Consider the following 22,217-nt stretch of genomic DNA (forward strand, 5'->3'; position numbering starts at 1 on the left):
GAGAGAACAAAGAAGAGGCTTTAGGAAGGAGTGTGGGGGGGGAGGATCGGCCCCAGGGATGGGCCACCAGCAGAAGTGCAACTGGGGGCCCTCGCTGCTCCATGGGGCCTGACTGTGTTCCAGAAGGAGCAAACGTCGATTCAACAACTTGGTGCATGACGGTTTCTAATGCTGGGTTGGCAACAGTCCAGGAAAATTAGGGCACATCAGGACCAACCTCACAATGGGCTACGAACTGAACTTTGGATTGTTAATGCATGGCTTCACTTTGTGGGAGTCGTGAGGCAAAGAAGAGACATTTTTGCACACCTTGGACTTCGACTCTGATGAAGAGTTAGAGCACCAACATGATTTGGAGCTGGGGCGGGTCCATCGTCTAGGATGCGTTCTGCTCCACTTTTTCACTTTCTGATACAGTTTCACCTCTTGAGTCATGATCGCCTATGGTTGCAACAGGGAGCATTTGTCACATGACCGAGTTATGATCAGAATGAAATAACCACAGGCAAACATTTTCAAATAATTGACCAACATCTGCTTCCTACAGTCGCGGCCTGACTTGAAGCTAGTGGTCTTGGAGGAAGAAATGTCCCTAGCACAGTGTTTTATTTCTGGAAATGTAATTCCCTGTAAAAGCTGAAAGAAGTTGATAGTGAAGGGCTGAATCTGCGTCCAAGGAGGCAAAAAGAAAAGCACTCATGTGCATGCCCCGGTTTTTGCTTATATGCGGCTCTGCATAGCCACTGGGGAGACTGATGGTGCCACCTGTTGGATTATGGAAGCAATTTTCGTTTTTTAAAATCCAGTCGGATATGCAAAAGATGAAGAATCTATGATTAGAAGTATCCATCTGTCTGCTGGATAGTGCGATGGGTCTAGGGGGATCCCGCCCTAAGGAGTCCGAATACTGAGGCTGGTGCCCGAGAAGAACTGCTCAAAGAGAGTGTAAAATGGGGATTTGGGTTCAGTGTTCACAAGAAAACAGCAACTTTTCTTCTACTTTTTTATATTTTAGAAGATGCCTGAGCCAAGACTGCAAGAGGTATATACACCCAGTCAAAGACTTCCACCTAGCACCATCTGCTCCAAAGACTTCGAGTCCAATGGATCTGCATTGAATTGCATCTCAGCCAGCCACCCTTTGAGGGTTTGACCAACAGAGAATAATGTTTCTCGCTACCCTGTACACTTTTAGTCATAATCTCTCAGATTTCCAATTGTACATACAGCTAGCTCAATTGGGGCTTTCAGTGATACAGTGCTGCAAGTGTAGATTATTGATATAACACTGTACACCCAAGGAAGAAAAGGGTGGGTCTATACGCCAGCAGGCTGAATTATACCATTCTTCGGAGCCTGCATAGTAACAGCCTGACCACCTGAATGGTTTGTCTGCAAACAGCACAGATTGGTAAATCATTTACTAAGCCAGTCGAAATCTTTTTCAGTCAAAGTATGGAAAAAGCAGAAAACCTCTTGTTTACCTGTGAATCATGTTATGGGAATGCAGGTAGGCCAGCCCCTGCAAGGCACCATGGGTAATGGCAGCAATCTCCACTTCTTGGAGTGGCTTCTTGTGTACTGTGGAAAAAGGAGAAGCAAAGAAAGTCACCCATAGTCTGCTATAAATTAGTGCTGGTTTAAATTGATAAAGCTAAACCGAGGAGACAATGGAAAAATCCTTTTCTGTGGAATATCAAAGGACAGACTCTTTTTGGCTAACCGATGGACCACAACTTAGCTATATGAATAAAAGCTGATTGAAGATCTCAGTTCCAGAAATGTGGATATTACAGTGGGTTAGGGGAAAGCTGTGCTATCAGAGAAACAGGAAATGCTAGTAGCTTAAAACACAAAAAAGGGAAAATGTGCTACACATAATTAAAGCCCACATACAGTTCATGAGTGTAGCCAACACACTACAAAGGAATCCAAAAACATGATGGGGGAATGCCTGAATTTATCTCAGACATTGGTAATTAATCGGGGTGTGTTCCTGTGCATCATTTGTTTTAGCCCGCTATGCCACCTCAGACAGGATCCAACCATATGCAAGTCAGTCTTAGTCCTGCTCCAGCAAGAACAGACAAGCATAAACTACCAGCTAGGTCTCCTCTGAATGGGTGCACAAGTAACCTCAGGCCAGTGTTTTCTTATTTGGGACTTATCAGCAGGGTGCAGTTAGGTTTCAGTGGTTTAGCGAGCACAGGGCCCCACCCCTGGGTATACCAGTCAGTTTCAGGAAAACACTCAGGAATACAGAACAGTTATGTGTGGAATGCTTCAATTAATCTCAGTCACTGGTGATTTCTCATGGCTGCATTCCAATCCATCTCAGCCTAGAGTGGTACAGTGCGGTACAAAAGGGGGTGGTGATGGACAGAGCATCAGAACCAATCAAACACTTACACCCAGTCAACAGATCTGGGTTTGATCCATCACCGTTCTTTAGCCCACTCTGCCACCCCAGTTCAGACATGGCCATATGCAAATCAGTCTGACCCTGTGCCTCATGGGAACAGTCCAGCCCGAACTGCCAAGCCCTGCCTTCCCTGGACCGGAAACAAGCTTCCTAGGACCGGTTTCTGGCATTTCAGCCGTCTTCAGCCAGGCTTGCTTGAATCCAGTGGCAAAGTGAGCAAGGGACTCACGTCTGAGCATACCCTGCCAACTTATGGCGAACAAAGCGGTACAAAAGGGGGTGGTGATGGACAGAGCATCAGAACCAATCAAACACTTACACCCAGTCAACAGATCTGGGTTTGATCCATCACCGTTCTTTAGCCCACTCTGCCACCCCAGTTCAGACATGGCCATATGCAAATCAGTCTGACCCTGTGCCTCATGGGAACAGTCCAGCCCGAACTGCCAAGCCATGCCTTCCCTGGACCGGAAACAAGCTTCCTAGGACCGGTTTCTGGCATTTCAGCCGTCTTCAGCCAGGCTTGCTTGAATCCAGTGGCAAAGTGAGCAAGGGACTCACGTCTGAGCATACCCTGCCAACTTATGGCGAACAAAGCGGTACAAAAGGGGGTGGTGATGGACAGAGCATCAGAACCAATCAAACACTTACACCCAGTCAACAGATCTGGGTTTGATCCATCACCGTTCTTTAGCCCACTCTGCCACCCCAGTTCAGACATGGCCATATGCAAATCAGTCTGACCCTGTGCCTCATGGGAACAGTCCAGCCCGAACTGCCAAGCCATGCCTTCCCTGGACCGGAAACAAGCTTCCTAGGACCGGTTTCTGGCATTTCAGCCGTCTTCAGCCAGGCTTGCTTGAATCCAGTGGCAAAGTGAGCAAGGGACTCACGTCTGAGCATACCCTGCCAACTTATGGCGAACAAAGCGGTACAAAAGGGGGTGGTGATGGACAGAGCATCAGAACCAATCAAACACTTACACCCAGTCAACAGATCTGGGTTTGATCCATCACCGTTCTTTAGCCCACTCTGCCACCCCAGTTCAGACATGGCCATATGCAAATCAGTCTGATTGGTTCTGATGCTCCGTCCATCACCACCCCCTTTTGTACCGCTTTGTTCGCCATAAGTTGGCAGGGTATGCTCAGACGTGAGTCCCTTGCTCACTTTGCCACTGGATTCAAGCAAGCCTGGCTGAAGACGGCTGAAATGCCAGAAACCGGTCCTAGGAAGCTTGTTTCCGGTCCAGGGAAGGCAGGGCTTGGCAGTTCGGGCTGGACTGTTCCCATGAGGCACAGGGTCAGACTGATTTGCATATGGCCATGTCTGAACTGGGGTGGCAGAGTGGGCTAAAGAACGGTGATGGATCAAACCCAGATCTGTTGACTGGGTGTGAGTGTTTGATTGGTTCTGATGCTCCGTCCATCACCACCCCCTTTTGTACCGCTTTGTTCGCCATAAGTTGGCAGGGTATGCTCAGACGTGAGTCCCTTGCTCACTTTGCCACTGGATTCAAGCAAGCCTGGCTGAAGACGGCTGAAATGCCAGAAACCGGTCCTAGGAAGCTTGTTTCCGGTCCAGGGAAGGCAGGGCTTGGCAGTTCGGGCTGGACTGTTCCCATGAGGCACAGGGTCAGACTGATTTGCATATGGCCATGTCTGAACTGGGGTGGCAGAGTGGGCTAAAGAACGGTGATGGATCAAACCCAGATCTGTTGACTGGGTGTGAGTGTTTGATTGGTTCTGATGCTCCGTCCATCACCACCCCCTTTTGTACCGCTTTGTTCGCCATAAGTTGGCAGGGTATGCTCAGACGTGAGTCCCTTGCTCACTTTGCCACTGGATTCAAGCAAGCCTGGCTGAAGACGGCTGAAATGCCAGAAACCGGTCCTAGGAAGCTTGTTTCCGGTCCAGGGAAGGCAGGGCTTGGCAGTTCGGGCTGGACTGTTCCCATGAGGCACAGGGTCAGACTGATTTGCATATGGCCATGTCTGAACTGGGGTGGCAGAGTGGGCTAAAGAACGGTGATGGATCAAACCCAGATCTGTTGACTGGGTGTGAGTGTTTGATTGGTTCTGATGCTCCGTCCATCACCACCCCCTTTTGTACCGCTTTGTTCGCCATAAGTTGGCAGGGTATGCTCAGACGTGAGTCCCTTGCTCACTTTGCCACTGGATTCAAGCAAGCCTGGCTGAAGACGGCTGAAATGCCAGAAACCGGTCCTAGGAAGCTTGTTTCCGGTCCAGGGAAGGCAGGGCTTGGCAGTTCGGGCTGGACTGTTCCCATGAGGCACAGGGTCAGACTGATTTGCATATGGCCATGTCTGAACTGGGGTGGCAGAGTGGGCTAAAGAACGGTGATGGATCAAACCCAGATCTGTTGACTGGGTGTGAGTGTTTGATTGGTTCTGATGCTCCGTCCATCACCACCCCCTTTTGTACCGCTTTGTTCGCCATAAGTTGGCAGGGTATGCTCAGACGTGAGTCCCTTGCTCACTTTGCCACTGGATTCAAGCAAGCCTGGCTGAAGACGGCTGAAATGCCAGAAACCGGTCCTAGGAAGCTTGTTTCCGGTCCAGGGAAGGCAGGGCTTGGCAGTTCGGGCTGGACTGTTCCCATGAGGCACAGGGTCAGACTGATTTGCATATGGCCATGTCTGAACTGGGGTGGCAGAGTGGGCTAAAGAACGGTGATGGATCAAACCCAGATCTGTTGACTGGGTGTGAGTGTTTGATTGGTTCTGATGCTCCGTCCATCACCACCCCCTTTTGTACCGCTTTGTTCGCCATAAGTTGGCAGGGTATGCTCAGACGTGAGTCCCTTGCTCACTTTGCCACTGGATTCAAGCAAGCCTGGCTGAAGACGGCTGAAATGCCAGAAACCGGTCCTAGGAAGCTTGTTTCCGGTCCAGGGAAGGCAGGGCTTGGCAGTTCGGGCTGGACTGTTCCCATGAGGCACAGGGTCAGACTGATTTGCATATGGCCATGTCTGCACTGGGGTGGCAGAGTGGGCTAAAGAACGGTGATGGATCAAACCCAGATCTGTTGACTGGGTGTGAGTGTTTGATTGGTTCTGATGCTCCGTCCATCACCACCCCCTTTTGTACCGCTTTGTTCGCCATAAGTTGGCAGGGTATGCTCAGACGTGAGTCCCTTGCTCACTTTGCCACTGGATTCAAGCAAGCCTGGCTGAAGACGGCTGAAATGCCAGAAACCGGTCCTAGGAAGCTTGTTTCCGGTCCAGGGAAGGCAGGGCTTGGCAGTTCGGGCTGGACTGTTCCCATGAGGCACAGGGTCAGACTGATTTGCATATGGCCATGTCTGAACTGGGGTGGCAGAGTGGGCTAAAGAACGGTGATGGATCAAACCCAGATCTGTTGACTGGGTGTGAGTGTTTGATTGGTTCTGATGCTCCGTCCATCACCACCCCCTTTTGTACCGCTTTGTTCGCCATAAGTTGGCAGGGTATGCTCAGACGTGAGTCCCTTGCTCACTTTGCCACTGGATTCAAGCAAGCCTGGCTGAAGACGGCTGAAATGCCAGAAACCGGTCCTAGGAAGCTTGTTTCCGGTCCAGGGAAGGCAGGGCTTGGCAGTTCGGGCTGGACTGTTCCCATGAGGCACAGGGTCAGACTGATTTGCATATGGCCATGTCTGAACTGGGGTGGCAGAGTGGGCTAAAGAACGGTGATGGATCAAACCCAGATCTGTTGACTGGGTGTGAGTGTTTGATTGGTTCTGATGCTCCGTCCATCACCACCCCCTTTTGTACCGCTTTGTTCGCCATAAGTTGGCAGGGTATGCTCAGACGTGAGTCCCTTGCTCACTTTGCCACTGGATTCAAGCAAGCCTGGCTGAAGACGGCTGAAATGCCAGAAACCGGTCCTAGGAAGCTTGTTTCCGGTCCAGGGAAGGCAGGGCTTGGCAGTTCGGGCTGGACTGTTCCCATGAGGCACAGGGTCAGACTGATTTGCATATGGCCATGTCTGAACTGGGGTGGCAGAGTGGGCTAAAGAACGGTGATGGATCAAACCCAGATCTGTTGACTGGGTGTGAGTGTTTGATTGGTTCTGATGCTCCGTCCATCACCACCCCCTTTTGTACCGCTTTGTTCGCCATAAGTTGGCAGGGTATGCTCAGACGTGAGTCCCTTGCTCACTTTGCCACTGGATTCAAGCAAGCCTGGCTGAAGACGGCTGAAATGCCAGAAACCGGTCCTAGGAAGCTTGTTTCCGGTCCAGGGAAGGCAGGGCTTGGCAGTTCGGGCTGGACTGTTCCCATGAGGCACAGGGTCAGACTGATTTGCATATGGCCATGTCTGAACTGGGGTGGCAGAGTGGGCTAAAGAACGGTGATGGATCAAACCCAGATCTGTTGACTGGGTGTGAGTGTTTGATTGGTTCTGATGCTCCGTCCATCACCACCCCCTTTTGTACCGCTTTGTTCGCCATAAGTTGGCAGGGTATGCTCAGACGTGAGTCCCTTGCTCACTTTGCCACTGGATTCAAGCAAGCCTGGCTGAAGACGGCTGAAATGCCAGAAACCGGTCCTAGGAAGCTTGTTTCCGGTCCAGGGAAGGCAGGGCTTGGCAGTTCGGGCTGGACTGTTCCCATGAGGCACAGGGTCAGACTGATTTGCATATGGCCATGTCTGAACTGGGGTGGCAGAGTGGGCTAAAGAACGGTGATGGATCAAACCCAGATCTGTTGACTGGGTGTGAGTGTTTGATTGGTTCTGATGCTCCGTCCATCACCACCCCCTTTTGTACCGCTTTGTTCGCCATAAGTTGGCAGGGTATGCTCAGACGTGAGTCCCTTGCTCACTTTGCCACTGGATTCAAGCAAGCCTGGCTGAAGACGGCTGAAATGCCAGAAACCGGTCCTAGGAAGCTTGTTTCCGGTCCAGGGAAGGCAGGGCTTGGCAGTTCGGGCTGGACTGTTCCCATGAGGCACAGGGTCAGACTGATTTGCATATGGCCATGTCTGAACTGGGGTGGCAGAGTGGGCTAAAGAACGGTGATGGATCAAACCCAGATCTGTTGACTGGGTGTGAGTGTTTGATTGGTTCTGATGCTCCGTCCATCACCACCCCCTTTTGTACCGCTTTGTTCGCCATAAGTTGGCAGGGTATGCTCAGACGTGAGTCCCTTGCTCACTTTGCCACTGGATTCAAGCAAGCCTGGCTGAAGACGGCTGAAATGCCAGAAACCGGTCCTAGGAAGCTTGTTTCCGGTCCAGGGAAGGCAGGGCTTGGCAGTTCGGGCTGGACTGTTCCCATGAGGCACAGGGTCAGACTGATTTGCATATGGCCATGTCTGAACTGGGGTGGCAGAGTGGGCTAAAGAACGGTGATGGATCAAACCCAGATCTGTTGACTGGGTGTGAGTGTTTGATTGGTTCTGATGCTCCGTCCATCACCACCCCCTTTTGTACCGCTTTGTTCGCCATAAGTTGGCAGGGTATGCTCAGACGTGAGTCCCTTGCTCACTTTGCCACTGGATTCAAGCAAGCCTGGCTGAAGACGGCTGAAATGCCAGAAACCGGTCCTAGGAAGCTTGTTTCCGGTCCAGGGAAGGCAGGGCTTGGCAGTTCGGGCTGGACTGTTCCCATGAGGCACAGGGTCAGACTGATTTGCATATGGCCATGTCTGAACTGGGGTGGCAGAGTGGGCTAAAGAACGGTGATGGATCAAACCCAGATCTGTTGACTGGGTGTGAGTGTTTGATTGGTTCTGATGCTCCGTCCATCACCACCCCCTTTTGTACCGCTTTGTTCGCCATAAGTTGGCAGGGTATGCTCAGACGTGAGTCCCTTGCTCACTTTGCCACTGGATTCAAGCAAGCCTGGCTGAAGACGGCTGAAATGCCAGAAACCGGTCCTAGGAAGCTTGTTTCCGGTCCAGGGAAGGCAGGGCTTGGCAGTTCGGGCTGGACTGTTCCCATGAGGCACAGGGTCAGACTGATTTGCATATGGCCATGTCTGAACTGGGGTGGCAGAGTGGGCTAAAGAACGGTGATGGATCAAACCCAGATCTGTTGACTGGGTGTGAGTGTTTGATTGGTTCTGATGCTCCGTCCATCACCACCCCCTTTTGTAGAGTGGTACAGTGGCAAAACAACTATAGCCAGAAATGTTATCCAGAGTGAATGTCAGTAATTTAGACTATAAGAAAGCATTCCACCTGAAACCTTTGAGTGTTTGGCAATCCAGTGAGGGAACAAGAAGCACTGTATGATAAGCCTGAGAAGATGGGCCCAAGTGGGGCTTGTAACAAAATATTTTTAGGGCTAGTTTTAGTTTTTAGTGCATCCTGAGTAAAAGTACAGTTCAGACTACTACAATATCAAAAAATGTATTTGCTATTGTTAATTCCAGGTGCTCCGCAATGGAATATTATGCAATACTGCAGACCACGATGAAGGTGCTACGAAAAAAGTGAGTTACAGTACCATTACACGACTAACATAGGGTACTGTGTTTGAGGACTGAGCTGCATACTTATTCTTGCCTCCAGGTTGAAGCAGAGGAGTCAAGGCAGGTCTGTCACAGTAAGGCCATACTATTTTGATTTGTTATGTGTTTCTCTATTTTTGCAGTTACAAAGCCTGTGACTTACAAGTTCACAGGCTTTGAAAACTGCAGCTTGCATGGACAAGTCACAATGGAGTTAGAAATCTCTCACGGACAGGCAAAGTGCACTTTGCAGGTCATACTGAAGAATTAGTGGGCTCTACACATTTTTATAACATGACAATGCAGAGTTGTTCATAAAAATGCTATTAAACTGCGTAAGCTTACTTTTCAGGATAAGGCATGTGAGTGTTATGTGCAGTCTGGACTGCAAAATACGATGCTATTATTTGGAGGGTAATTACCAGGAATACATTCTAAGGGGTACTTCTGAATGTAGCATGCAACTACATATTACTGCACAGTTGTGGGCCAATCACTAAGTGCATTTATAGCCTTACACTCAGGATGTGGAGCAGCTCAGATGTCACCTCAATGGCATCAGAATAATATCTCATCAGGAAAGGCCCCAAGTCCCAATGCATCTTTTAAAATACAATATGGAGTTGTGGCCTGCCTTGCTGGTAAATGTTTTAAATTTAGCGAGTATTTATGTTTCTGAACTAAATCAGTCATTGGGCCCATCTATAACACAGGAGACAGGGAGACTGAAAACATCCCATCTCAGCCAATGATTCCATTGTCAGAGTAGCGGGTAGAACTTTAAGTGCTCGAATCCTAGCATGGGCTGCTTCGAATAGAATTTTGAGCAAACACCAACATAGCTTTAGATACTGAGCTTTTAGATACTGCAGGAAAATTTACTAATCTTCATCTGATATGTTGTAAATATATATCATTACTTTAGGGGGTTATAATAATTATACAATTACATTGAAGCTACCTCTGGTGTACCTTAGATAGGCATCTGATTGAGTAGGTGAAAGATTTGGTCAATTTTAAGCACTACGAGTTTGAACCGATAATTATAGATTTGTCTCCAATGAATTTAACATCTAAAGTCAGATTTGGGCCGTGGGTGAAAGCAATGATAGCTTTGATTTGGCAAGGGGTGTTCGCCAGTGTTGCGGGTTGGCCCTTCTTATTTGTGCTTTACACTAATCAACTGGAAAGTCACTTGAGGCAAGATAGAAGATATACTCCTAGGTTGGGCTCAAATGTATCCCTGTTAATTTACATGTGGTTGATGTCTTTTTAATGAATCGTACTGCATGGGATTTAATAATCTGACTTTTAGGAGGCCCCCCATCACAAACTGAAATGGATGATTAGTGCAAAGTGGAGTGGTAAAACATGTAAACCATGCTGAAAAAAATATTTGCCCCTATAAGGTGAAACATTTTATTCCTTACCTTCCAACAAATCTGAAGCGGACCCCAAGCAGTACTCCATGACCAACTGTGAGAGAACAGACAAAGCATGGTATTAGCATCCAGATTTAAAAAATCCAGCATCCAAGCAAATATAATACATATAAAGTCTCATTAAATGCACTAATTCTTCACAGATGCTGAGTGGACCACTGTACTAGAAGGTCTTATAGCGTAACGTAGAAATGTGCTTTCGACTAATACAATACTACATAACACAAAAAGCATATCTTACCCTGGCCAAAATGAATAAATACTTCAACGGCGCAGACGCAGGGTGCCCGCAATGCTATACCATAGACGAGGACCTACTGCACATGCTGTGGAGCTGTCCATGACTTGGAGAATACTGAAGGGAAGTAAATGATGCCCGGACTCGAACCATTGAACGTGAGGTACCCCTGGGGTGGGAGACGTGAACCCTACACATTTATTGCAGGAGCAAAAGTCAAAGAGTGATCTCTCGTTTTATCGCTCTGGGGCTGGTAGTGGTGAAAAGATTGATTACCAAAAGATGGAAATCCCCTGAGCCCCATAGGGCACTGGCTTGGAAACTCGCCCTACAGCTTTGGGCTAAAGAGGGAAATGTTCCACTACACAGGGAGGACACACTAGGCCAACGCAAAATCCCGATTGCAACATACTGGGACACGATCTTGTGTGACATGCAGAGACAAGACATTGATGACATATTGTCACTCATGACCACTACACAGCGCAAATTAGAAGAAGCATATTGATATGCAAAGTGCAGAGTAGAGGATACACCAGTAAAACCACAATCAGATAGTGCCTGATGCGGACGTGGCACCGCGTACTTAGAGACCGTGACAAGGAGGCGCGCATCTAAATGGGGAATGGGAGGGGTTGCTCTAGGTAGAGCTTAAAAAAATACTATTGCCCTAGTTTTGTTTAAATTGTCCCGAACGTTATTGCCTGCCTCCCGAGTTATCAGACAGACTTACAGCCCACGCACTAGTACAATACCGATAAACACCCCAATAGTTGACTAAACGAGCCACGCACAGTGAGTTATGATGACAGAGTGTTTAATATGTACAGTGTGATTATTATGCTCGAATTAACTCCATGGAAAGCTGCACCTATGTGTAACCTAAACAAATGAAGAACTGTAAAATGAATGTCTGCTCTGTTCGTAAAAAACTATTTAAAAAAGACTTTAAAAAATGTAGAAATTCTTGTCTCCATTTTAACGGTCGAAAGAAAAAAAACAATTGTGTACCAAATGTAAAAAACGTGGAACACACTGATAATCATATAAATATGATGCAGGAGAAAGACAGTGACAGAAGAAGTAAAAACAGCTTAAGAGAAAGAAATTGTGAGGAGAAAGACAGATCAAAAGACAATACACAGAAAAGAAGAGAACACGATATACAGAAGTGCCTTATTAACAAAGCTTCAGAATGGTTAGAAGAGAAAAGCAGATGGAGGGAGAACCATGGAACAAAAAGAAGGTAAGACAGAAAAGAACGGATAAATACATTTAAAAAAAAACACTCTTCACAAAGACAAAGCAACTTACTAACACAAGCAGCCCAGCACAACAAAACTGAACCTAAAGGGCAATGGGTTATCAAGGCTAAAACTACCAAAATTCATCGTCTTTACTGCTTTCTGGTAAAACTTTGTTACAGTAATGTCATAGTATATGTAAATATAAACTCAATAACAAATTCAATTAAATTACATTTTACTGTAAGTCTTTCTAAGATATCTACTCTTATTCTAAGTTACTGTTAAAACACGTAAAAAGAATCCCATACTGAAATCAGTATATATCAGTTGCTATTCTTCTGATCGATAAAACTAATGGGCCTTCATAAGCAAACTCTTTCAATGGTTAATCTCTGTGGGTACCTTTACAACCATACTGAAAACAGTCTCATCAAAATACAGCCCTACAAGGGTTTTAAAGTTGTGTTGCTAACTTTAAGAAACAAGTTAGGCAACCAAAAGTTCTGTTATTCAGACTACAATCATAGAACTGAATAAATCCAACAACCCAGGGCAAATACTCTTCCGGTTTGGCACAATCATCCATAGCTTTCAACCTACAGGCGGTGAACCTGGAGCTTCCCAAAGCTGGAGTATCTCTTTGGCAAATATAGTCCCCAAACTAACCAGGTTACGATCTCCTTTACTACCTCTCAAATTTTCTGAAGTCCTTAATATAGCAATACAGGGTGAAATGTCAACATGTCTCCATATAACCGCTGAGAGAAAATTGACCCACTATTGTCTTATGAACGGTAATTTCCAAACAATATCAAAGAAATCACTATTTGTTTCGTTTCAGTGAAAACACGTGGGCGAGGGAAGGCTACCAGCTCTCCATAGGTTTCAGTTGTAAAAGTCGCAGCTGAGCGGGAATAGCCATTTCTGGGAAGGCAATCTCAGCATTCCTCGAATCTCTCTCATCTAGGGGTCCCACCCAAGTTTCACATTCTCTTTCAGTGCTTGGGACAAATCAGGGTCATTTATGATCATGTATTTATATATGCGAGATTCCGCCTGAGTGACTTTGGCTACAAAAAGGCAGTGTTCAGGGGTTTTGGTGAAATTGCAGCACGTGACGCAGTTGTAGGTACTTCTAGAATTGTGTTTTATTAGGATCAATATTCCAAAGAGATGCCATTGTGGCCACTGTGCAAATGCATCCAAATGTGTACTGTGCCATTGACCACATCATAAAGGAGTTTCCAGTTTTGTTTTTAGTCCCACTTAACCCACAGAAAGGCAGAGGTCCAACTTAAAATAATTACTTTGGTTACACCAGGGAGTGTGGGGCTCCGTATATTAACCTTAAAACATTTTCATGCCTGGTGAGGGAAATCTCAGTATGAAATACAGGATCTCCATATAGCCAGTGATTCAGCTCCAGGATTTTAGAGACCTAGTAATAAAGTTGAAGGTCCGAGATATTAATACCCATCAAATGTAGACTTGGTGCATTTATCAAATGCAATGTGTGGGGGTCGATTCCCCGATAAAAAGGTGCATATTTTGGCTCACAGCTTCTCAAACAAGCTCTTAGGAATTATCTGAGGGAAATTTTGCAATAAGTATAGGAACCCTGGCAGGACTAATATTTTAAACAGAACTACTACCCCTAGCGGATAAATCAGAAGCTTGACCCAGTTGCACAGACCTGCACACGTGCCTGCGAGCAGTGGAAGAGAGATTTATGCTCAATGGTAGTTCAGATTCTAAAGCCATATGGATACCAAGATATTTTAAGCGGAGTCTGAGACAGCCATGAAACTGCATCCACGACTCCTCATATGGGGGATTAGAAGCAATTTTGACCAGTCTACATGCATACTAGATGCCTCGTTGTGTAACTCCAATATCTGAAATAGCTGGGGGTCCCGTTTCATGAGGGCGAGCTACAAAGAGGAACACATTGTCAGCATAAAGGGCGATATGGTCTTCAAGGTCACCTTCCCATTAGAATCCCCATAGATGTGCACCACATCTGATCCATGTAGAAAGGGGCTCCAATGCAAATGTGAATAGGAGTTGGGATGGGGGCAGGAGGAGCCCTAAATGGTGCCATTAGTGTGAAAAGCAGCCCTTCACTTTACTTGGAGTCAAGAGTGGACATAGAGGACTCTTACCAGAAAGAGAAAACTGGGCCCAAACCCCATCTTGCCAGCACTATAAAAAGATAGGATCCATCTAGGGAATCAAACTTTTTTTCAAAGCCATGAAGCATTAGGGCTCCATTCTCCTGCAGTGTGTGGGCCTGGACAAGCAAGACAAAATCTACGAATACAGTGGGGCATACTCCAGAGTTGATGAAGCCACACTGTTCTGCGTGAATCAGAGGTGCTCACTCGTCGTAGACTTGTGGCTAGGTCTTTCGTTTCTGTATTACTTTGGGATATCTGGTGATATGAGTTACAGCTTTCTGGTGGAAGTCCAGGCTTTTGGATGACTACTATTGTGGCATGGTGTAGTTCGTGTGGAAACTGACCTGGTTCACAGTTTCTTGGTAAACTCTCAGAAGTTGAGGGGAAAGCAGTGATTTGTATTTCCTATAGTATTCAATAAGAAATTCGTCTGGACCAGTGGTCTTGTCTTACCGTAAATCATCATTGGCCTCCTCTATTTCTTCTATTATGATTTATTGCTCAAGATCCTGTCTATCCAGGGCAGACAGAGACACTAGTGAAGATCATCTACAATGGGGTTTCCCGTCTCCCACTTTGAGCATTCCTTTTGGGCATAGAGTGTACTGTAACTGGAGGTCATGGAAGCAGTACTCTCTGCTCTAGTGATTATTTTCATCCCGAAGGCCAACCCCTCCTTCTCTCCACACTCCCTAACATTTAATAAGCTAGGGATGACCCTGCATGCAGAGTTTTCGGTTACTAGCCAATACACCAGCTTCTTGGATTGTCATCCATTTCTTGGACTCTTACATTTGAAGCAATCCACCATATCCTAACTGTCTGAATAATATTGTCATCGGGAAGCTTTATCAGACTGCAACAGGCATTCAATCTTTTTGCCCTAGGTTCCAAGGTTGTCTCACACTAATTGAAGAATTAGGTCCTCAAGTTTGGAGGCAACACGATTCTGCTCTCATTCCTTCGCTCTCAAGTAAGCTTTTGCTCTACCAAGGAGAATAGATTTGCTTGCTGTCTAGAGGGTCTGAAGGAATCCACTGATTCTTCATCAAATTCAAAGAAACTTTTCAATTCCTGGGCAAGATTTTTCAAGCAGTGTATATCAGTTGGGAGCCAAGCGTTCAGTCATCACTTCAGGCACACTCCTGCCAGCAAGCGGTTCCGAGCTGTAAAATTATTGAGAGTGAGAAGATATACCTTTGAGAAGGACACTTACTTTCTTCTTAACTGGGATATCTGCTGCAGGTAAAAAGAGGTAGTCTATTCTTGACACAGAGCCGTGGGCTCCGACATCTGGGTGAACTCTCACTCCCTGGCATGTCAGATCCATCACAAGTCACATAGACCTTACGAGTTCTCCCAATCTGCCAATGTTACTTTTTTTTTTTTAATTTTATTTTTATTTTGCAGTTTGTACACCTCATAAATAATGAAACACATCAGCATAAATACATAACAAGCGTGTGCAATGTACAGTACATGGGATACAGTAAAAAAAGCTCAACTAGTTCTGGTCATCTCCCTCCAGATTGAGATCGGCGCCCAAAAATTTTGGCTAAAGTCGCGCATTTTTTTACCCTTATGTTCATACAATCTGATCTCAATGTTATGAATACTCAACAGCCTAGAGAGCCACATTTGAAAAGAGGGAGCCATAGTATCTTTCCAGCCTGAGGAAATTAAAATCCTCAATACCGCGACCGACATAAAAACCAGCGCTTCTTCGGTTTGAGACAATTTTTGCTTATTATCACAGCCCAGCAGCATCAGGGTAGGAGATAGATCGATCTTATGACCTAGCAGCCCCTCCCAAAACTTACAAACTTCCCTCTGTACTGAGGCAAGCGAGCTGCAATGAAAAAACATATGCAGGAGATCAGCTTGCCCTGCCTTGCATCTAGGACATCTATCATCCCCCCTGACCCCCCAGGCATATAATTTGGCTGGAGAATGATATAGATTAAAAATCGTTTTATAATGCTGGGCCCTCAGGTTAGTGGATCTAAAAACTTTTTTATTCAGGGAGATGGCCAGGTCTAGGTCAGCATCAGGGTCATCTAATTTCCGAGCCAGAGATGCTTCCGTTTTTTCCATATCATCTGATATTTCCGAGATAAGCTGCCTATAAACCATTTTAATCTTTTTAGGCCCCGCCATTAACAGTTCAGTAACAGAAACGACCTCCATTGACAGGGGTTTTGGCCTCACTGCTTTTAATGCCCGGGCGACTTGGCCATACAAGAACCACTGATTAGTCGGAATACCATATAGATATTGGATAGTATCAAAACCAAGCGGCGCATGGTTCCCCCAAATATCGCCGAGAGACCTAATACCAAAATTTCTCCAAATCTGTAAATTCCTATGAGACCCGACAAAGGGGAGTAAACTAGAGTTACAGAGCTGGAGATAACGATTTACCTTTGGGATTTTACATAGCTTCGAGATAGACCTCCATACCTCCCAAACCCCTTCCAAAATCTTCAAACGAGGCCTCATAGTACCTACGGTCCACCTCACGCCACAACAACCCAACAGCCTGTTCCCCGATTAACAGCTCAAAGATAGAGGGTAGATCCAAGGCTAACAAATTAACACCATCCGGATTTACCTCCTGTTGAAACAGGATGGACATTTGTGTCAAAAGGCATGACCAATGATACAATCTTAGATTTGGTAAAGCCAAACCACCCCTTTCCCTAGGGAGGGACATATAATTTGTTGATCGCCTAATCCTGCCATACTGCCAGACGAATTTAATAAAGATAGACTCCAACCTTTTGATAATTTTTTCATCCAAAAATAAGGGTATGGCCCTAAACAAATAGAGGACTCTAGGGAAGATAGACATTTTTAACACATTTACACGCCCAATCAAAGAGAGGTGTAGCACGTCTATCCTCTTTAGCTCTTTTTCAATGGATTTTATGATTGGGGGGTAATTCTCAGCAATTATTTCCCCAACTGAAGCATTGATCTTGATCCCTAAATAGGTTGCTGAATCCACAAACCTTGAGTCATTTTTAACTATATTCGGAGAACAAATTATTTGGGTTTTGGTCTCATTAAGAAGGTAACCCGACCTCTTACCAAATTCCTCTGCTATTTCAACCAAGGCCGTAAGCGCCTGCTGAGGATTATCTGTAATTATTGCCAGGTCGTCGGCATAGGCCAGAATTTTACTAGTATGGCCATTACATACCACCGGGCTAATCCTGGGAGACCCCAAAATTTTCTGAATAAGGGGGTCTATATAGAGCGCGAAGAGGATTGGGGAACAGGGGCAGCCTTGGCGGGTGCCCCTCTTAATATCAAATTTCTCGGAGCTCTCGCCCATAACCACCACCCTGGCAACGGGATCTACATACATTGCTTTGAGAGCTCTGATAACCTTTTCACCAAATCCTCTCCCCACCAATACACCCCAAAGAAAATCCCAGACAACCCTGTCGAAGGCTTTTTCTGCATCGAGCAGAATCATGGCAATCTCCCCTCCCCCTGCCCCCCGGGCGTCAAACAGCGCTATAGCTCTTCTCACATGGTCAGTTGTACCGCGGCCCGGAATAAAACCATGTTGCCAGGGGGAGACAAGACCGCCAATGATCCTGCCCAATCTCTTAGCCCATACCTTAGAGTATAGGTTTGTGTCTGCATTTATGAGCGAAATCGGGCGATAGGAGCCAAGTTTCTCCGGGGGTTTACCCTTCTTATGAAAAACCACGATATTAGTTTCTCGCCAGGAGGCAGGAACCACTCCCGAACACATTATTCCGTTGAACAGATCCACTAAGAATGAAATGACTACCGGTTCAAGACTTTTATAAACTTCCAAGGGAATCCCGTCCGGGCCGGCGGCCTTACCAGAGGCTAGTTCATGCAGAGCTTCTAAGATTTCCCCCTCACTAATATCCCTATCCAATTCATCCTTCTCCGGGGTGTTAAGACAGGGGCCGTTATCGACCACCTCAAGGCCTTGTTTATCGACCTGGACTCCTTCGTCATACAAGCGCTGATAGAAATCTTTAAAGGCCTGTAGAATCTCATTTGGCTGAGTGAATATCTGGTCATTCTCCTCGATCACGGAAATCATATTCCTGGCTCTCCCCGGTCTTATTTGTAGGGCCAGCACTCTACCTGCCTGCTCCCCCGTTTCATATCGTTTAGCCCGGGAAGTCTGATACTCTGCTGAGGCTTTATGGGTCATAGATTGCTGGAGTTCGGCTCTGATTTTTAATAACTCACTCTGGCTCTTCCTACTGTCTCTACCCCTAATTATATCCCTCATATGCTGTTCTTCGGCTGTAGTCAGAATACCTACTAGTTTCTCACCTTCCCTCTTGTCCTCCTTTCTTAATCTAGCCCCGAAACCTATAGTTTCCCCCCTTAGAGCCACTTTAAAAGAGTCCCAGACCGTGATCCTGGAGGCACTATAGCGATTGGCAGCGAAAAACGCATCTGCCCATTTCAAAATATGCCCGGTAAATCTAGCATCTCCCAGTAATTGCCTCTCAAAGGTCCACCTAGACCTGGCCCTATCAGATCCGGATATTTCATAGGACAGTATAAGCGGATTATGGTCAGATAATATCTTCGGAGGTTTCACTATTCCGACCTTGTTTAGTTCATTGACAGAGATAAAAAAATAGTCCAATTTGGAGAATTTCTGATAGGGATTTGAGAAGTAAGTATAGCCCTGATTTAATGGCTCTTTTGCTTCCCATACATCCTTAAGCCCATGTGAGTTAATGAGGGCCTTTATTGCCCTATACACTCTTGGTTTTCTACCCTGATACGACCCGGTGTCACTCCAATCAGCAGAAATATTGAAGTCACCATACAGGATGATGGGGGCTGGCCAGGACGCGAGTTCTAATTCTAGAAAATCAAATAGCTCCGGATCGTCTTCATTTGAGCCATACACCGCACAGAGTGTCTGGCCGCTTTCGAGTTCGACCAGAACCCATCTACCGTTGCTATCTGATTTAGTCCTTCTAACCCCACCAAGAGTTTTTTTAACTAAAATCGCGACCCCCCTAGTTGTAGAGGATTGAGTAGAACATGCCACCAACTCAAAACCAGTAAGGAACAACAGTTTCCTTTTAGACCAGGGGAGATGGGTCTCCTGAAGGCAGAGTATATCCATTCTGTTATTCTTAGTAAAATGACCCAACCTTAAACGTTTCTTCCAGTCATTCAGCCCCCCTATATTTAGAGAGCAAACCCTAATGCAGATCATCTAGAGATGACAAATCAACAGCACTATAAACCTGCTTTTTAAACTGTTTCTGAAGCACTAACGCCAATATCTGACAAAAAAGAACAAGCAAAGAAAAAAAGATAAACAAGGTGAAACAAACTGCATTATTTACCCCACTTTTTCCCCCGTCGGACCCCACACCTCCACCTCCCACCCAACCGCCCTGAACTCCCTCCCTACCAGTGAGAACCCCACCCCTGAGACTATCCCTCACCAGGACCCCCCTAAATGAAGCGCTCAGAGTGAGTCTGAGCATGTGATGGTAATGCAGTACGTGAGTGAGGGCAAAACCAAATAGCTAAAAAAAAAACCCTTAGACGCCCCTTAGCTTAACAATATCATCTATTATCAAATACAAAATTTTTTTTGCTCAACAGAATGAGCAGCAAACCCATCACCCCACTGTAAGAGAGATTAACACCCGAAGTCCAGTCTACCGGCTAGTCAGCCTTCCTATCCAAAGAAGCCAAGTACTCCTTCGCTTTCATTTCTGAAGAAAAGAAGAAGGTCCTCCCTCCGTTAACCACTTTTAACTGAGCCGGGTTAACAAGAAAGGCCTGGATACTCTTCTCCTGGAACGGTTTGATCATTTCCCTCAAGCGCCATCTTCTTTCCACAGTCGTGTGGCAGTAGTCCGGTCGGACAAAGAAGGAAAACCCATCACCATTCCTCCTAGCATCTGGCCTAGCCTTTTCAGCAATAGACTGTCTCAAAATGAAGTTCCCAAAAAATATCAACACTGCCCGGGGTTTATCACCTTCCTTAGCATTAGGCCGGATCTTAAAGGGGGTACGATGGACTCGTTGAATCTCATTGGCCCATTTCCAACTTGAGAGCTCAGGAAATGCTTGATCAAATAGCTTGATTATAAATGTCTTTATGTCCGGCCCTTCCATCCCCTCCGGAATCCCCAAGACCCTCAGGTTATTTCTCCGGAGCCTGTTCTCCATCTCTTCCATTTTCCATTGTAAGTCCGTAACCTGAGAGCAGTGGGCGTTCACTTTACTGGTAGCCTCGGCTACCTCGGCCTCCGTAGACACCACCCTCTCCTCCAAATTTGAGACTCTATCGGCCGTGTTAGTACAGGCTTTCGAGAGTTTTCTCACCACTCCCTGCATCTTTCTCATGGCAGCCTGGGCTTTGCGATTGTCCTGGCGCGTTTCTTCTCTATGAGCCAGGATCTCCTGATGTATGGCTTCCAGGAGGGGACGATCAGAGCTATCCGCTGCAGATCCTCCCTGCAATGCCAAGTCGGGAGTGTGATCCCAACTCAATTCACGGGAAGAGTGACCTATTTTCAGAGATTGGTTTTTAGTCACCGGGGGCCGCACAGTAGTTGATGGAAGAGCCTCCTCGGATTCGGAGCTTAGGTAGGAACTGTGTTCTTCTTCTTCGGACCACTCCGCACCATCAGAAACTGAGAAATAGTATTCGCTTGGCGCTTTTTCCTTATCCGCATTTACGCCAGTTTGCAACAGGTCGGTTTTCTGTAGTTCGATATTTGCTTCTACTCTTGGCCCTGGCTGGTCTACCAATGTATTCCCGCTCTCCTTCCCCGTGTCTAGGGGGGCTCCGATAGTACCCCCGGAGGTCTGCTCGTCGGGGGCAACTATAGCATCTGAAGAGATGGCAGACTGCCCTGAGGCAGGTGCTATAGGTACCATAGATAAACCGGGAGGGATGATGGGGCAGTGCATTCCTCTGAGATCACACACGGGTTACTAGGAATAGTATCCACCAAGGGATTTGCACCAACCCCCAGTAACTCCGAGCCCTTCTCCTTTTCTTTTTCCTTTTCCTTCCCCGCCTTGGGGAAAATGTCTGCAATTGATGCTGCCGCCAGCCGTGTCTTACCTGCCACCTGCTGCTTCTTAGTCTGTGCGGGTAAAATTTGGGGTCCTTGTGAGTCCTCCACTCCTTCTGGCTCTATCGCTTCTCTTTGAGATTTTTTCCTGTAGGGCATAGGTTTACCCCCAGCGGCCAGCTTAGGAGGCATAACAGCTCTCTGCACTCTCTGCTCTCTGTTCCCCGCGCTCTCAGCTCCAGTGCTTGGCTTCCTCGATTGCCTCTGTAAGGCTTCCCAAGCTGGGGGCGGCGCGTCGTTGCTCTCCGAAGCCTCGGAATCAGGCTCCGCCTCTCCTCCCTTCCGCGGAGTTCGCGTATCCCGCAGGCAGAGAGAACCACTGCAAACGCGGCCAGGGCGAGCCGGAGAACCTGCTTCACCTGCTTTAGCTGCTGACACCTGGTGAGTGCTGTCGGCATAGCCGGTTTCCGTTTCTGATGGGATTGGCGGGGCCGTGACTACGAGAAACACACCTCGGGGGCTTAGCTCATTGCCCTCACTACACTGCTGCGTCGGCCTCCGTTACGGGGCCGCCATCTTGCTTCCGACGTGGTGCAACCCTGCCAATGTTACTCTGCCCTTGGATTTGTCACCTTTAACCTTGCCACATCAATACGCTGGGTTCATAACTTCATTACAATCCCCTACTCCCCAACAATGACCATAATGCTTTGTGACAATTTAGGCAGTAGAACGTTGAAGTATCCTAAAGTGGATTTGGAGAGTTGCAGAGGAATATATATTGTATATATAAGTTGGCGTTTCCCTTCTATCCAACCCTCAATTGCTATGTATCTACCATACGTATCTGATGAAACCAGGATGATCACCAGGGGAAGTCACTGGTGTATCAAGATCGCTATGCCCATCGATCCTTAGTGTACACCTTGCATGGATTGCTCAATCATAACCAAGTCTACTGAGGAAAGGACAGGGGGAACCCAGGAGGAGAACCAACGGGAGTGGTGTTCAGCAAATTTGAGGACTGTGCCCCTCTTGATCAGGCCATCAAGACTAATGACGTTCTACGACATCAAACGAGATTAAGTAGGCCATTTTGAGACTGCTATTTATTTATTTTATTTATTTATTTCTAAATTTCTAAAGCGCGAACAAATACCATAAATGGTGTCTCGGCGC

At 46.7% G+C, this 22,217-nt stretch overlaps 1 protein-coding gene across 7 annotated transcripts in view; it reads right to left on the reverse strand.

Moving 5' to 3' along the window:
* TAOK3 (TAO kinase 3) overlaps positions 1 to 22,217 on the reverse strand; it is a 1,246,906-nt gene that overhangs the window by 746,791 nt on the left and 477,898 nt on the right. For all 7 annotated transcript variants that reach the window (XM_085636070.1, XM_085636074.1, XM_085636076.1 and 4 more), the window contains 2 exons: positions 10,304 to 10,349; positions 1,485 to 1,581 (listed from right to left, as the gene is read on the reverse strand). In XM_085636070.1, the coding sequence (XP_085492196.1) occupies positions 1,485 to 1,581; positions 10,304 to 10,349 (143 nt within the window). The remainder of the gene's footprint in view (positions 1 to 1,484; positions 1,582 to 10,303; positions 10,350 to 22,217) is intronic.

The sequence above is a fragment of the Triturus cristatus genome, chromosome 11 (genome assembly GCF_964204655.1).
Source record: "Triturus cristatus chromosome 11, aTriCri1.1, whole genome shotgun sequence".
Classification (NCBI taxonomy): Eukaryota; Metazoa; Chordata; class Amphibia; order Caudata; family Salamandridae; genus Triturus; species Triturus cristatus.